General features: G+C 38.6%; 1 protein-coding gene across 1 annotated transcript; it reads left to right on the forward strand.

Annotated features, from left to right (window-relative positions):
• Positions 1 to 6324: 6324 nt before the first annotated feature.
• Positions 6325 to 10698, forward strand: LOC139316763 (lebercilin-like protein). Its single transcript, XM_070943612.1, has 5 exons — positions 6325 to 6745; positions 7670 to 8178; positions 9100 to 9237; positions 9536 to 9629; positions 10451 to 10698. Exons 1-5 carry the CDS (start codon positions 6325 to 6327, stop codon positions 10696 to 10698), a joined length of 1410 nt encoding a protein of 469 aa, XP_070799713.1.
• The last annotated feature ends 5748 nt before the right edge of the window (positions 10699 to 16446 follow it).

Genomic DNA, 16446 nt, shown 5'->3' on the forward strand with positions numbered 1-16446 from the left:
TGGCTTGCATTATTTGATTCCAGTCAAGCTCATAGAACTAATAGATATCAGATAGTATTAGGACTAGGACATATTAGGTAGTAGATATTAGCGTTAGAAGTAGGATATATTTGATCGTAGATATTAGATCGTTTAGAACTAAGCGATGTTAGATAGTTAATGTTAGCATTAGAAGTAAATGATGTTAGATTATTATTAAAATTAGGCAATATTAGAAGTAGATATGAGTTAGTATTAGAACTAAGCAATATTAGATAGTAGATATTAATATTAGAACTAGGATATATTAGATAATAGATATTAGTATTAGAGCTAGGATATATTAGATAATAGATTTTAGATAGTATGAGAACTAGGAGATATTAGATATTAGATATTAGTATTAGAGCTAGGATAGATAATAGATTTTGGATGGTATGAGAACTAGGAGATATTAGTAATTTCTGTCGTTACTATTGAAATAAGCAGCACATAAAACTCTATTTTGTGAACTTTCTGAACATTTTTATAAACAATGAACTCTGGTAATTGACATAACGACTAGAAGTATTTAGTGCAGAAACACCTTCTAAACGTGCCCATAAAAATCTAGGGCCATGAGATTCCAAATAACAATTAAAGACCCAGAGGAGACTTCACTTGGTCGTATCCTAATGGCATTAACAATAGTATGGGCATAGAATGCAAGCAATGGAGAAATAAGGAGAAGGGCAATGGCAATTGAACAACCTCAAACTAGGCAAGTACCATGTATGAGGTAGCACTGTATAAGCAGCAGGCTCAAACGTCCGAAATTAACCATCCTTCGGAGCTGTTCTGTTTGGTTTTTTTTTAATGCAGCAGAGATGTTAAAAGTCCAATGTCAATATGCATGTCCAACAAAAATGATCATTATGTGGGGGGACTTGCGATATACACAAGAAGTATAGTTCTTCCTGAGTCATCCTAGTGACTAAGAAATAAGATGCATCTAGAAAAAAACTCCCAGCAAAAAAGGATGCCCTCCATAGGCAGAAATGTGCCCAAACTTACAACAAGGTTTGAGGGCATTTGAATAAAACAAAAATTAGCCTTCAAAGTCAATAGGTGACTTTGGTGTAATATTGGATGTCTAATTGACCCTATTCCATGCTATTCCTCTGTGTCATGGATCAAGAAATCCTTTCCTAGAAAGAAACTAAATAGAAGGTCAATTATCCCATAAGTTACTACCCTCCCAATCTGCGACACCCAGTCTTCCGCAAGTATTCCCTAGAGATTCACTTGATGGGGTTTCTCTAAGGTGTAGCTTACCTATAGGTCCATTTTAAATACATGGAACATTGACAATAAATACACGTAAGCAATGAAATCATACATACAGATACCGAAATGTCCACCATCCCACTGTTTCATGAAGCTAATACAGCATCAGTCCTAGGCCTAGTCAATCAATTATATGGCAATGCAGCGATGTAAATCTTGTTGTAGCTGAAATTGTGATCTGTCTGTTCAACATCTGTAGTGATCAGCAGGAAAAGAGTCACCAAGTCCATTGTTGCATCATTTTCAGTAGTGTGGAGAACTCTTCCCAAAGCGGCTCTAGTGGCTGTAGGGTTCTATTAGCACTCACCACACATCTATTGGTATTTCCACTCTGGTTCCATATTGATGTTATCAGGCATTTTCTGTTCTGTTGCTATAGTTCCCAGTTTTGTGTCCACCAGGAGGAAAACAGGTTCTTTCTTCCAAACATGGGATATACAAACCTTCTCCCCTGGGGGTTTCATTTGCATAGACTATGGTGAGATACACAGCTTCCCTTGATGGAATGATCCGTGGTCGGACAGGACAAAAAATCAGCTGATAAAAAAAACTTACAAAAAATAATAAATGCCATAACTGACTTAGGCTATTTCCAGCCTCTTCATCTTTTAAATCACCTGTCATCAGCCTGTTGCCACAGGTGCCACAGAAGTCCCAGGTACAGTGAGTTCAAGCCACAGCTCACCAGAACCTGAAGTGTCCAACTTCCTTTTGCCACGATTCCACATATTTGTCAGTATATAGGAGTTCACGAATTGGAATAGACATGGTAACAGGTCAGCCAATGGGGACTGCTAAGTGACCCAGACGGCTCTGAGCCTGGGCATGCCTTAGGTCACTGATCTGTATATATATATGAGTGCCTCTGTATAATATAGCTTTTGTGATTATTGATTCTGTACTTCTGCATACTGAGTTCTGGTTCTGGTTTCTGCTGTATGGTATTGTATAGAAAGAAGTTTCTTATATAATTGAATCCTGCTGAATTGTTTACTGGTGTGCTAGTTGGATTGCTGCAAATTCAAACAGGTTATGGGCCCAGAGCAACCAGACACAGTAAGACTGAACTGCAATTAAGCCGAAGGACTGCCTGTGGTAAAAAAAGTAAAAAGAACAAGGCAGAGAAGGCTTGCAGGATGGCTGTTGAATTCAAGGAGAGCTCTCTGCCTCAACTGGGACAGAAGAATTATATCATTTGGGCTGCAAAAATGGAATGCTTCCTGAAGGTTGAGGAGCTCTGGGATATTGTTGGTAAATCACCCCAGGGGCCATTAGCAGCAGCAGATCAAAGGCAGCACGATAAGGCACTGGCCTCCATCATCTTAAATTTAGAAGATGAATAATTCCTGAATGTAGCTAATTTAAAAACTGCAAAGGAGGTTTGTCTGAAATTCAGAAGTAAGTGCATCAGCATGCAATATTGTGCAATTATCGAGACAATTATACAGCACCCATTTGCAACCACGAGAGAGTGCGGAAAGGCATTTGCTGCATATACAAACTTTATTTATTGAGTTGGTACACTGTGGCATGCAGATCCCTGAATCTCAGAAGGTACTGTTGGTGTTAAATAGTCTTGATGGAACATGGGACCTTGTTTCAGCTGCTTTTGAGTGCAAAGCAGAACAGGACTTCAGAATGGAAGCTCTTACAGCCTGTTTGATTTCAGAAGAAAACAAACAGCATTTTATAAAAAGCCATGAGGAGAAATTCCTGAGGTGGAGGCCCAAGGAGCAGAGAGAGAGCAGCAGCAGACAGCATGTCTGTAGAGACATGTCTGCAGAGACCAGAGTAACAGATGAGACCAGATTACAGTCCAGCAAAGATTTTCTATCAAGAAAGCAACAGTACAGCGGTGTCTCATCTGTGATGATAAGACTCATTTGAAGAAAGACTGTTTACAAAGAAAAGATACAACAGATGGGCAGGCTGCTGTTGCAAAAGTTAGCTATTGTAATAGCAGAGACAAATGGTTAATAGACAGAGGGTTAGTCAAACAATTGTTAATAATTCTAAATTGTTTTTCAGAAGGGATCCAGCTGGAGGAGATGCAGTAGCCTTGGCGAATGGCCAGAAGGCTAAAGTCATTGGAAAAGGCAGTGTGGTGATTCAATGTCTGAAGGAAAAGTTGAGCAACATATTATGTGTGCCTGAAATGGAGCATAATTTACTGAGTGTCTCTAGTCTAGACCAAAAAGGGTTTGAGACCACATTTGTAAATGGGAAGTGTCTCCTAAAGAGAGATGAGAATGGATGTGCACAGGGCATAAAGCAGGATAATATTTATGTGTTGCAGGGAGAAAAGGTTCAATGCGCCCAAACATTTGGAAATGTAGCACAACATGATTCATGTGTTCATCTCTTGCACAGAAAGCTTGGTCATGCCAGCTTCAGAGTTTTGCAAAAGATGCAACAGTTTGGAGAAAGGTTGAACTTAAAAGGGTGTAGTCATCAAAGTCCAAGGCATTCCCAGTAAGCAAGAGTAGCACAAGGCAGACAACAAAAGTTCTAGAGCTGGTACATGCAGAGTTGGTGGGGCCAATGCAAGCCAGTTTGGGAGGAGCAAAGTATGTGCTGGTCATTGTAGATGACTACAGCAGATTTTGTTTCAGCTATTTATTAAAGAGTAAAATACAGGTGCTACAGAAATTTAAGCAATGGGTAAGCTTCGTAGAAAGAAGGTATAAATAACAGGTATTTCAGCTGCAAACTGAAAGAGGTTCAGAATGCATGTCAACAGGTTTTCAACAATGGTTGGGACAGTTAGGAATAAAACACAGTCATAGAAATCTGTACCCAGCAGCTGAGAATGGTGTGATTGAGAGACAGAACGTTGTGTTACAAACAATGAAGGACTCACTGCTGGAGGATTATGGTCTGAGGAGGTCATATTGGGGAGAAGCCATGTTCTCGGAGACCGATAATTATTTAATCAATTGGCTGTGGAGTTCCTCAATTAATGATATTCCATATGCTGTTCTATATGGGAGAAAGCCATCTCTGGCACACTTAAGGGTTTTTGGAAGCAATGCATGGGTTCATATTCCAAAAGCAATCAGGAGAAAAGGTCAACCAAAGGCTAGAAAGCTCAGGTTTACAGGCTATGAGCCTGGCTCAAAGAGCTATTGATTTAGCGATGGGAGCAAAAGAATAGTCATTTCCAGGTCTGCTAGCATTGCAGAGCAAAATTGGAAAAGAATTGATGCAAGTTTTTGGAATGATCCACTTAGTGACGGTAACTCACTTAGTGATAGTGTAAGTGTTCAGGGAGGAGAAACTAAAAGAGAGCAAGAAAAGGAGTCAGGAGAAGATGATGACTCGGATATGAAGCAAGAGCGGGTTGAAACACAAGAGCAGTCAATGCCACGCAGGTCAGAGTGATGGAACCACCTGACAGGTGTTCTGCTAATGAAATTTGGGCGAGGACAAAAGTGAAGCCTGTGATCAAGAGATATCTCCGTCTGAAATAGGGAGCTTGTTATATCTGTCACAGTGGTCCAGACCCGACATAGCTTGTGCAGTCACTTTACTGCTGCTCCAATGCAATTGCACTGCATGGGTATAAAAAGAGTTCTCAGGTATTTGAAGGGAACTGTGAACTCGGCTCTTCAAATACAGGTCTCTGAAGAATTGAAATTACAATGTTATTTGACAGTGATTATGCCAATGATGTAAAAACCAGAAAATCTAATTCTGGGATTGTGCTATTGTTTGGAGGCACTTTAATTGGTCAGAAGTCCAGAAAACAAATAACTGTAGCCATATCTATGGCAGAGGCAGAATTTATTGCTCTGTCACCTTGCCAGATTAAAAGTTCTGAAAAACGTGAAAAACTCTATTTTTTGATCGTAGATTGCCCAATTAAGTGTTCCTTTAACATATATTTTACTATTCTTTCTATCCTGTATAAATTTATACCTTTCATAAATTTATCCCAGAACAAATTTCATTGTATTGGGTGGAACCTACACTAACATAAGCATGCATATCTTTACATACTTTGCTTTGGCTTGCCTGATAGGACAGATATTTCCCAGCGCAAAATATAATATTTCTAAAATCCTTTAAAAATTGTGGGTTTACTTCTGTTTGTTTTTTTATTAAATCAGGGAAAAGGAGCTCGTCCTCTTTCATAGCCCCAGATTGAGGAGTGTTTTGCTCAGTAGAAAAACATAATTTATGGAATGAGGAGTGTGAAGGAAACTGGAGATGATGGAATGATGAAAACACCTCCCTAACATCTGCCATTTTACCTTTTCCTTCCATTCAACTTTGCCCTACAAGTCCCATGATGATCAGAGACGAAGTTCTCTAGTTGCCATAGTAGCAAAGATCTAAACAGCCACTTCTTTGCCAACGAAGCCCAAGAACCGGTAACGTGAATAAACGGACCTCGGCTAGAAGCCTCTGTCTGGGCATCGTGGGGAGGAAGTTTAAACCCTGGGCGCTTGGCGGGAGCTTCGACTTCTGTTCTCTGGGCAGTCGAGGAGTGCTTGGTTCGGGTTGTGGGTAAGCAAAGATAGCAACAATTAAGGGGAAGCAAAAACAGGTGGAAGATAAAGGCCTGGTGGAAGAGCTCCTCTAAGGGACCCGGAAAATGAAGCAGCTCCTTTTCCCTTCCAAGTTGAATTGTGTTGCCAACTTCCGTTATGTACTGTTTTTATAGTTCATTTCTCATCAATGGTAACTGAGCCCTAACTGCACAATCTCTGCCTCAATTAGTTTTCTTCCCTTTTCTCCAGGGCTCTGGAGGCATTGCAGTCTGTGAATGAGAATGCTAAGAAAGTAGCATATTAATTAATCAACACATCAGTTCTTCAAGAAGTGAATAATATAATGCTAGGAACCAAAATTGTGGTGATCTTTTTGGTACAGAATCAGAGCAAACAACTTTTAAATGTATTGGATGAAGGCTTAAGTAAATGTTTACATCATACATTGTTTCTTTTTCTGACTAGAGTGCCATTTCCTTTCGGAAATAAAGTATAATTGATAGACTTCCCTGCCATTGGTGGAATGATGGCTTCTGATCATACAGCCCTTCATCATATTGTCCAAGAGGATAAAACGTCTCGGCAATGCAGAAAAAGAGGAAGCTCAAACGATTCTCCAGGTAGGCTTAGTAAGAGCACCAACAGTCAAGACAGTAGCTGTAGCAAACATTCCAGCAAGTCTGGAAGTGCTCAGTTTACCTACTCTAATGACTTTCATGATAATGCTTCAAGAACAGCTGTCAATGGCAGCAAGAACAGCATTTGTTCAGAAGAGAACATCTGTGGAACGTCTCTGAACTACTATCATGAAGATTTTCACTCGGATGCCTCTGAAACCTCCATAAGTGAAGAGAGTGGCAGCTACATCATCCCATTGCCCGAAACACCAAAAACTAAAGAGCGGAATTTACCAGAAAAGAAAAAGAAAAATGATGTCCATACAAAAGGTAAGAAGGCAGTTGCTCACTTTGAACACTACTGCATTCGCTGTGGTTGGCAGATTTCAGCCAAGCTAATGGCAGTTAAGCCTTTCCTAAAAACCAAGCAGTTGTCCAATAACTCCACTTTTGCTTAGCTACCCTGACACTTCTATACTGTAGAGACTATACTATCATTTTGGAAAGCATTTGAATGTTGATAAAATGTTTAAATTGTATGCAGTTGATTATTATATTAATGTACTGCTTTCCACACCCTGTCAGTAATTCCTCTATCGAGGTAATGGGGCTTGTAGCGATGGATGTAGTTCACCAGTTATCATGGTCATACAGATGTCGGTGTCACATGGTTTCAATAAATAAGCCAAGGGCCAGGGAATAGGTTCCAGTATTAACAAAAAAGAAAAAAGAAAAAAAAAGAAAAAGAAAGAAAAGAAAAGAAAAGAAAAAGTTGGCAAATTTTAATGCTCACACTTCCATTCTTTTCAGTCTATTACATTCATTATTTTATCATTATTTGGATATGGTATGTACGCATGCATATGTATATCTATCCATCTGTCTGTCTAGGCAGTTTGGTATAGTAGTTAGGCTGCTGGGCTAGCAATCCTGCTTTAGGCCTGTTTGGCTGAGGAATTCTAGGAGTTGAAGTCAATGCATCTTAAAGCTCTCTAAATACTGTCTTAGCATATTATGTGAGTATAGCAGTTATGTCTTACGGAAGCTAATATTATGAGAGTTCAGGTATGATTTTTCACAATAGGTCAATCAACCAATAGTTGTAACAGAGATTGATTCAAGATATTACATAACAGGAAGTGAATCTATGCCGTGAATACATACTTGAGCATTTGGCTCTGAAGCTTATGTAAAATGATCTGATTCTTACTTTGCTCAATCTTATATGCCATCTTGATATTTCTTTTAATGCAGGAGGTAAAATGTTGCCTAAAAAGAAACCTCAGCAAAAGAGCTCATATATTACTGACCATATAGTCAATGCCCAGGAGAAAAATAACATGACTTGCCGTCTCTTGTCAGCAAGAGACCATCAAATTAAAGAACTGAAAAACCAAATGGCTGTTTTGCAGAATAGATTGGAGACCTTTATTACAGAAAATAAAATGTTGAAGCATCTTCAGTCTCAACAGTTAAAAGCAATCACAAAATATGAAAATGCTGAAATTAAGCTGCCTGATCTTTTGGCCACGCAGGCCAATGAAGTGCAGACTCTGAGAGTACTTCTCAGGAAATCTCAGGAAGACGAACGCAGGGCTTCCCAGAAGCTAAGAAACGTTGAGGCACAACTCTTAAAAACCACGGATGCCTTGCGGGCACTACAGAAACTTTGCATAGACAAAAAACTTGAAGAGAGAGAAGAACTTCAGCGCAAATTAAGATCACTTACCCAAAAATTGGAAGCTAGGGATAAGAAAACTCAGGTAACATGCAACATACATTGCTTAGAACTGCATAGCATCGCTCTGTGAGCAGAATGGGATATTTTTTAAATCAATCAATGAAATTAAAATCTCTAGATATAAAAAAGACATTATTGGAAAAGAGGAATGTAGGAAAACCAGGAGAAGATTATAGTTAGACAGGTGGAATTATGTATTAAAAGTGGTATGGGCAAGCTAGCTAAGCTAATTACTTATGAATCTTATTTTCACCACACGATCAGAGATGAATGTTGCAAAACACTACCTGGATGTTTTGAGTGGATGTGGTGCAAAACTTCTTGCTCTTCACACTTCCTTCCATTTTTGCATATTTGGCTCAGTTGTATAGAAAATTGAGATTTTGGAAAGAATGACTCTTGCTTTAACTAATCAGATGAAAAAGTCCATCTCTGATGACATGAGCCTAGCCAGCACATTTAAACCTGTATATTAGCTAAACCTACCTTACTTGGCATCATACCAAGGCAAAAATGAAGCATTTTATGGTTTATTATAATTGAAATGAACAAAATGTTAGTCTTGTCTCCTCCTCCTCCACCATCTCCCCCTCCCTTACAGTATAGCTTGTAATGTTGGTATATTAAATAAATAATACTCTTTTGCTAAGTATTGCAATATATAAAATCTAATGTTCTTTTATTCTATTTCTCGACCATACTGACCTTGATTTAAGGATTGGAGAAGGCTATTTCTTCCACCAATAAAAAGAAATTAAAAGTATATATTGTAACTGGATCTCTATTTCTTTTCTCCTTAATCTGCATAACAGATTGTGAGCATCATCACCTTTCTGGAAACATTTGATAAAATTTCAGTTGCCTTCCTCTAATTTCTAATTCAATATTGTATGATTGCAAATCTTGAATAATCTTATTGATGGTTTATTTCTAATGTGTTTAGGATTTGGAAAAGCAGCTGTCATTGAGTACTGCTTCTTTTAGACACCAGTTAGCAGTTGAGAAAAAGAAGACTATTGAAGCTCAGTCGATGACAGCAAATTTGCACGTAGAAATCGAGTCGCTGAAGCTCAAACTTAAGGTATTTAGATGCTTAAATCATATTTTTCTTACCACAGAAGGAATCCAAGATGCTATTCACTAAATGCTGATTTGACATAAGCCTATTTTTTTCTCTGGGTTTTTCTTTCAGCCTCTAACTATATAAACTGTAGATTGGATAAATGTATTAATGTATGTTAGGCCTTTTGCACACTAACATTTCTAGGAACAGATAGTACTTGAAAAGTGTCTCCTAACTAAACATATGATCTCTGAAGAACATACATTAATACAATAAACTATATTATCAACATAAATTTAATAATGCATTTCTTTAGGAAAGAGAAAGAGAAATAAGCATTACAAATATTTATGCACACCGGATGCGCAAAGGTCAGCCAGAGAAAGCCGATTCACGTTCTTCTCCAAAAGGTAGAACAGAGTTTGTTTCATACTATAATAATAAAAATATAATTCATTGATGTCAAAAAATATTTCAAATCCTTGCTCTATTTTCTCTTTTAAAAATGGCAATACTACATTTTGTGAACTCTTTAATTAGTAGTCATTAGTGCTGATTAAACAGGATCATTTTCATCCTTCTCTCTAGATGGGAGAGATAAGGGGAGAAGAGTTGAATTAGTGAGGAGAGTGTATTTCTAACCCCTTCCTTCAACTCTGAATTTATGAATGAAATACAGGAGTGATTTATCATTGCCTTGTCCCTTGCAGTATGAAATAATCCCCTTGCATTTGCCACTGAAGGGATTATCTAACATCTTCCTATCATGCTTTTCCTATCCAATATACACAATCCTCAAATTATGACTGTAATGGAGCTCAGAATTTTCATCATAAGTTATGATGGTAGTAAATCAAGGCACCCACATGATCAACCTGATTTTAAAACTTTTTTTGTGCTGTTTATTAAACGAATGTCTCAATGTAAAGCAAATGATTATTAAGATTAAAAAGATCTTTAAGGAAACATTGTGGTTGTGAAGCAAGGCAATGAATTTTATGGCCAGTTTTGCCAGAAACTGGCTTAAAAAGCTAGTTACAAGCAACAAAACACAGCAATTCGCCATAAAGAGGTTCATGTGACAGTGGGGGGGGGGGAACGGGACAGCATCAGAACTCTGGAACTGGGTTATAAATACTTTGGGACGAATATCGTAACTCTGAATGCAATGCAATTGTTCGTTTTGTGAGGAATATGTGTGAAAATTTACATCAGGTTTATCCTTCAACAGGTCCCTTAATCAACCCCAAAATAACATGCAGCAGAAGACCAAGGAACAGGCAACAGGGTGAAATAACCAACTTTATAGAAGATTCTGTCACTAATTATGAGCCCGCATTTGCCAGATTTCCAAAGGAAAGACAAAAAGACACTTCTTCAACTCCCGGTGAAGAAAACAGTCACAAGATACCACCTGGGAAAAAAAGGCTTCGTTTGGAAAAATTGTTTGGGCCAAACTGCATTTTAAATACCAAATGATGGCTTGCATTATTTGATTCCAGTCAAGCTCATAGAACTAATAGATATCAGATAGTATTAGGACTAGGACATATTAGGTAGTAGATATTAGCGTTAGAAGTAGGATATATTTGATCGTAGATATTAGATCGTTTAGAACTAAGCGATGTTAGATAGTTAATGTTAGCATTAGAAGTAAATGATGTTAGATTATTATTAAAATTAGGCAATATTAGAAGTAGATATGAGTTAGTATTAGAACTAAGCAATATTAGATAGTAGATATTAATATTAGAACTAGGATATATTAGATAATAGATATTAGTATTAGAGCTAGGATATATTAGATAATAGATTTTAGATAGTATGAGAACTAGGAGATATTAGATAGTAGATATTAGATATTAGTATTAGAGCTAGGATAGATAATAGATTTTGGATGGTATGAGAACTAGGAGATATTAGTAATTTCTGTCGTTACTATTGAAATAAGCAGCACATAAAACTCTATTTTGTGAACTTTCTGAACATTTTTATAAACAATGAACTCTGGTAATTGACATAACGACTAGAAGTATTTAGTGCAGAAACACCTTCTAAACGTGCCCATAAAAATCTAGGGCCATGAGATTCCAAATAACAATTAAAGACCCAGAGGAGACTTCACTTGGTCGTATCCTAATGGCATTAACAATAGTATGGGCATAGAATGCAAGCAATGGAGAAATAAGGAGAAGGGCAATGGCAATTGAACAACCTCAAACTAGGCAAGTACCATGTATGAGGTAGCACTGTATAAGCAGCAGGCCCAAACGTCCGAAATTAACCATCCTTCGGAGCTGTTCTGTTTGGTTTTTTTTTAATGCAGCAGAGATGTTAAAAGTCCAATGTCAATATGCATGTCCAACAAAAATGATCATTATGTGGGGGGACTTGCGATATACACAAGAAGTATAGTTCTTCCTGAGTCATCCTAGTGACTAAGAAATAAGATGCATCTAGAAAAAAACTCCCAGCAAAAAAGGATGCCCTCCATAGGCAGAAATGTGCCCAAACTTACAACAAGGTTTGAGGGCATTTGAATCAAACAAAAATTAGCCTTCAAAGTCAATAGGTGACTTTGGTGTAATATTGGATGTCTAATTGACCCTATTCCATGCTATTCCTCTGTGCCATGGATCAAGAAATCCTTTCCTAGAAAGAAACTAAATAGAAGGTCAATTATCCCATAAGTTACTACCCTCCCAATCTGCGACACCCAGTCTTCCGCAAGTATTCCCTGGAGATTCACTTGATGGGGTTTCTCTAAGGTGTAGCTTACCTATAGGTCCATTTTAAATACATGGAACATTGACAATAAATACACGTAAGCAATGAAATCATACATACAGATACCGAAATGTCCACCATCCCACTGTTTCATGAAGCTAATACAGCATCAGTCCTAGGCCTAGTCAATCAATTATATGGCAATGCAGCGATGTAAATCTTGTTGTAGCTGAAATTGTGATCTGTCTGTTCAACATCTGTAGTGATCAGCAGGAAAAGAGTAACCAAGTCCATTGTTGCATCATTTTCAGTAGTGTGGAGAACTCTTCCCAAAGCGGCTCTAGTGGCTGTAGGGTTCTATTAGCACTCACCACACATCTATTGGTATTTCCACTCTGGTTCCATATTGATGTTATCAGGCATTTTCTGTTCTGTTGCTATAGTTCCCAGTTTTGTGTCCACCAGGAGGAAAACAGGTTCTTTCTTCCAACCATGGGATATACAAACCTTCTCCCCTGGGGGTTTCATTTGCATAGAATATGGTGAGATACACAGCTTCCCTTGATGGAATGATCCGTGGTCGGACAGGACAAAAATCAGCTGATAAAAAAAACTTACAAAAAATAATAAATGCCATAACTGACTTAGGCTATTTCCAGCCTCTTCATCTTTTAAATCACCTGTCATCAGCCTGTTGCCACAGGTGCCACAGAAGTCCCAGGTACAGTGAGTTCAAGCCACAGCTCACCAGAACCTGAAGTGTCCAACTTCCTTTTGCCACGATTCCACATATTTGTCAGTATATAGGGGTTCACGAATTGGAATAGACATGGTAACAGGTCAGCCAATGGGGACTGCTAAGTGACCCAGACGGCTCTGAGCCTGGGCATGCCTTAGGTCACTGATCGGTATATATATATATATATATATATATATGAGTGCCTCTGTATAATATAGCTTTTGTGATTATTGATTCTGTACTTCTGCATACTGAGTTCTGGTTCTGGTTTCTGCTGTATGGTATTGTATAGAAAGAAGTTTCTTATATAATTGAATCCTGCTGAATTGTTTACTAGTGTGCTAGTTGGATTGCTGCAAATTCAAACAGGTTATGGGCCCAGAGCAACCAGACACAGTAAGACTGAACTGCAATTAAGCCGAAGGACTGCCTGTGGTAAAAAAAGTAAAAAGAACAAGGCAGAGAAGGCTTGCAGGATGGCTGTTGAATTCAAGGAGAGCTCTCTGCCTCAACTGGGACAGAAGAATTATATCATTTGGGCTGCAAAAATGGAATGCTTCCTGAAGGTTGAGGAGCTCTGGGATATTGTTGGTAAATCACCCCAGGGGCCATTAGCAGCAGCAGATCAAAGGCAGCACGATAAGGCACTGGCCTCCATCATCTTAAGTTTAGAAGATGAATAATTCCTGAATGTAGCTAATTTAAAAACTGCAAAGGAGGTTTGTCTGAAATTGAGAAGTAAGTGCATCAGCATGCAATATTGTGCAATTATCGAGACAATTATACAGCACCCATTTGCAACCACGAGAGAGTGCGGAAAGGCATTTGCTGCATATACGAACTTTATTTATTGAGTTGGTACACTGTGGCATGCAGATCCCTGAATCTCAGAAGGTACTGTTGGTGTTAAATAGTCTTGATGGAACATGGGACCTTGTTTCAGCTGTTATTGAGTGCAAAGCAGAACAGGACTTCAGAATGGAAGCTCTTACAGCCTGTTTGATTTCAGAAGAAAACAAACAGCATTTTATAAAAAGCCATGAGGAGAAATTCCTGAGGTGGAGGCCCAAGGAGCAGAGAGAGAGCAGCAGCAGACAGCATGTCTGTAGAGACATGTCTGCAGAGACCAGAGTAACAGATGAGACCAGATTACAGTCCAGCAAAGATTTTCTATCAAGAAAGCAACAGTACAGCGGTGTCTCATCTGTGATGATAAGACTCATTTGAAGAAAGACTGTTTACATGCAGAGTTGGTGGGGCCAATGCAAGCCAGTTTGGGAGGAGCAAAGTATGTGATGGTCATTGTAGATGACTACAGCAGATTTTGTTTCAGCTATTTATTAAAGAGTAAAATACAGGTGCTACAGAAATTTAAGCAATGGGTAAGCTTCGTAGAAAGAAGGTATAAATAACAGGTATTTCAGCTGCAAACTGAAAGAGTTTCAGAATGCATGTCAACAGGTTTTCAACAATGGTTGGGACAGTTAGGAATAAAACACAGTCATAGAAATCTGTACCCAGCAGCTGAGAATGGTGTGATTGAGAGACAGAATGGTGTGTTACAAACAATGAAGGACTCACTGCTGGAGGATTATGGTCTGAGGAGGTCATATTGGGGAGAAGCCATGTTCTCGGAGACCGATAATTATTTAATCAATTGGCTGTGGAGTTCCTCAATTAATGATATTCCATATGCTGTTCTATATGGGAGAAAGCCATCTCTGGCACACTTAAGGGTTTTTGGAAGCAATGCATGGGTTCATATTCCAAAAGCAATCAGGAGAAAAGGTCAACCAAAGGCTAGAAAGCTCAGGTTTACAGGCTATGAGCCTGGCTCAAAGAGCTATTGATTTAGCGATGGGAGCAAAAGAATAGTCATTTCCAGGTCTGCTAGCATTGCAGAGCAAAATTGGAAAAGAATTGATGCAAGTTTTTGGAATGATCCACTTAGTGACGGTAACTCACTTAGTGATAGTGTAAGTGTTCAGGGAGGAGAAACTAAAAGAGAGCAAGAAAAGGAGTCAGGAGAAGATGATGACTCGGATATGAAGCAAGAGCGGGTTGAAACACAAGAGCAGTCAATGCCACGCAGGTCAGAGTGATGGAACCACCTGACAGGTGTTCTGCTAATGAAATTTGGGCGAGGACAAAAGTGAAGCCTGTGATCAAGAGATATCTCCGTCTGAAATAGGGAGCTTGTTATATCTGTCACAGTGGTCCAGACCCGACATAGCTTGTGCAGTAAGCATCTTAAGTCACTTTACTGCTGCTCCAATGCAATTGCACTGCATGGGTATAAAAAGAGTTCTCAGGTATTTGAAGGGAACTGTGAACTTGGGTCTTCAAATACAGGTCTCTGAAGAATTGAAATTACAATGTTATTTGACAGTGATTATGCCAATGATGTAAAAACCAGAAAATCTAATTCTGGGATTGTGCTATTGTTTGGAGGCACTTTAATTGGTCAGAAGTCCAGAAAACAAATAACTGTAGCCATATCTATGGCAGAGGCAGAATTTATTGCTCTGTCACCTTGCCAGATTAAAAGTTCTAAAACGTGAAAAACGTGAAAAACTCTATTTTTTGATCGTAGATTGCCCAATTAAGTGTTCCTTTAACATATATTTTACTATTCTTTCTATCCTGTATAAATTTATACCTTTCATAAATTTACCCCAGAACAAATTTCATTGTATTGGGTGGAACCTACACTAACATAAGCATGCATATCTTTACATACTTTGCTTTGGCTTGCCTGATAGGACAGATATTTCCCAGCGCAAAATATAATATTTCTAAAATCCTTTAAAAATTGTGGGTTTACTTCTGTTTGTTTTTTTTATTAAATCAGGGAAAAGGAGCTCGTCCTCTTTCATAGCCCCAGATTGAGGAGTGTTTTGCTCAGTAGAAAAACATAATTTATGGAATGAGGAGTGTGAAGGAAACTGGAGATGATGGAATGATGAAAACACCTCCCTAACATCTGCCATTTTACCTTTTCCTTCCATTCAACTTTGCCCTACAAGTCCCATGATGATCAGAGACGAAGTTCTCTAGTTGCCATAGTAGCAAAGATCTAAACAGCCACTTCTTTGCCAACGAAGCCCAAGAACCGGTAACGTGAATAAACGGACCTCGGCTAGAAGCCTCTGTCTGGGCATCGTGGGGAGGAAGTTTAAACCCTGGGCGCTTGGCGGGAGCTTCGACTTCTGTTCTCTGGGCAGTCGAGGAGTGCTTGGTTCGGGTTGTGGGTAAGCAAAGATAGCAACAATTAAGGGGAAGCAAAAACAGGTGGAAGATAAAGGCCTGGTGGAAGAGCTCCTCTAAGGGACCCGGAAAATGAAGCAGCTCCTTTTCCCTTCCAAGTTGAATTGTGTTGCCAACTTCCGTTATGTACTGTTTTTATAGTTCATTTCTCATCAATGGTAACTGAGCCCTAACTGCACAATCTCTGCCTCAATTAGTTTTCTTCCCTTTTCTCCAGGGCTCTGGAGGCATTGCAGTCTGTGAATGAGAATGCTAAGAAAGTAGCATATTAATTAATCAACACATCAGTTCTTCAAGAAGTGAATAATATAATGCTAGGAACCAAAATTGTGGTGATCTTTTTGGTACAGAATCAGAGCAAACAACTTTTAAATGTATTGGATGAAGGCTTAAGTAAATGTTTACATCATACATTGTTTCTTTTTCTGACTAGAGTGCCATTTCCTTTCGGAAATAAAGTATAATTGATAGACTTCCCTGCCATTGGTGGAATG

This window comes from Pituophis catenifer, unplaced genomic scaffold, assembly GCF_029215685.1.
Source record: "Pituophis catenifer annectens isolate HBS135680 unplaced genomic scaffold, rPitCat1.0.hap2 SCAF_4, whole genome shotgun sequence".
NCBI lineage: Eukaryota > Metazoa > Chordata > Lepidosauria > Squamata > Colubridae > Pituophis > Pituophis catenifer.

Coding starts and splice junctions, on each gene's coding strand:
- LOC139316763 (XM_070943612.1), top strand. CDS start 6,325: ATGGCTTCTGATCATACAGCCCTTCATCATATTGTCCAAGAGGATAAA. Junction 6,746..7,669: donor AAATGATGTCCATACAAAAG/GTAAGAAGGCAG, acceptor CTTTTAATGCAG/GAGGTAAAATGTTGCCTAAA. Junction 9,238..9,535: donor CGCTGAAGCTCAAACTTAAG/GTATTTAGATGC, acceptor GCATTTCTTTAG/GAAAGAGAAAGAGAAATAAG.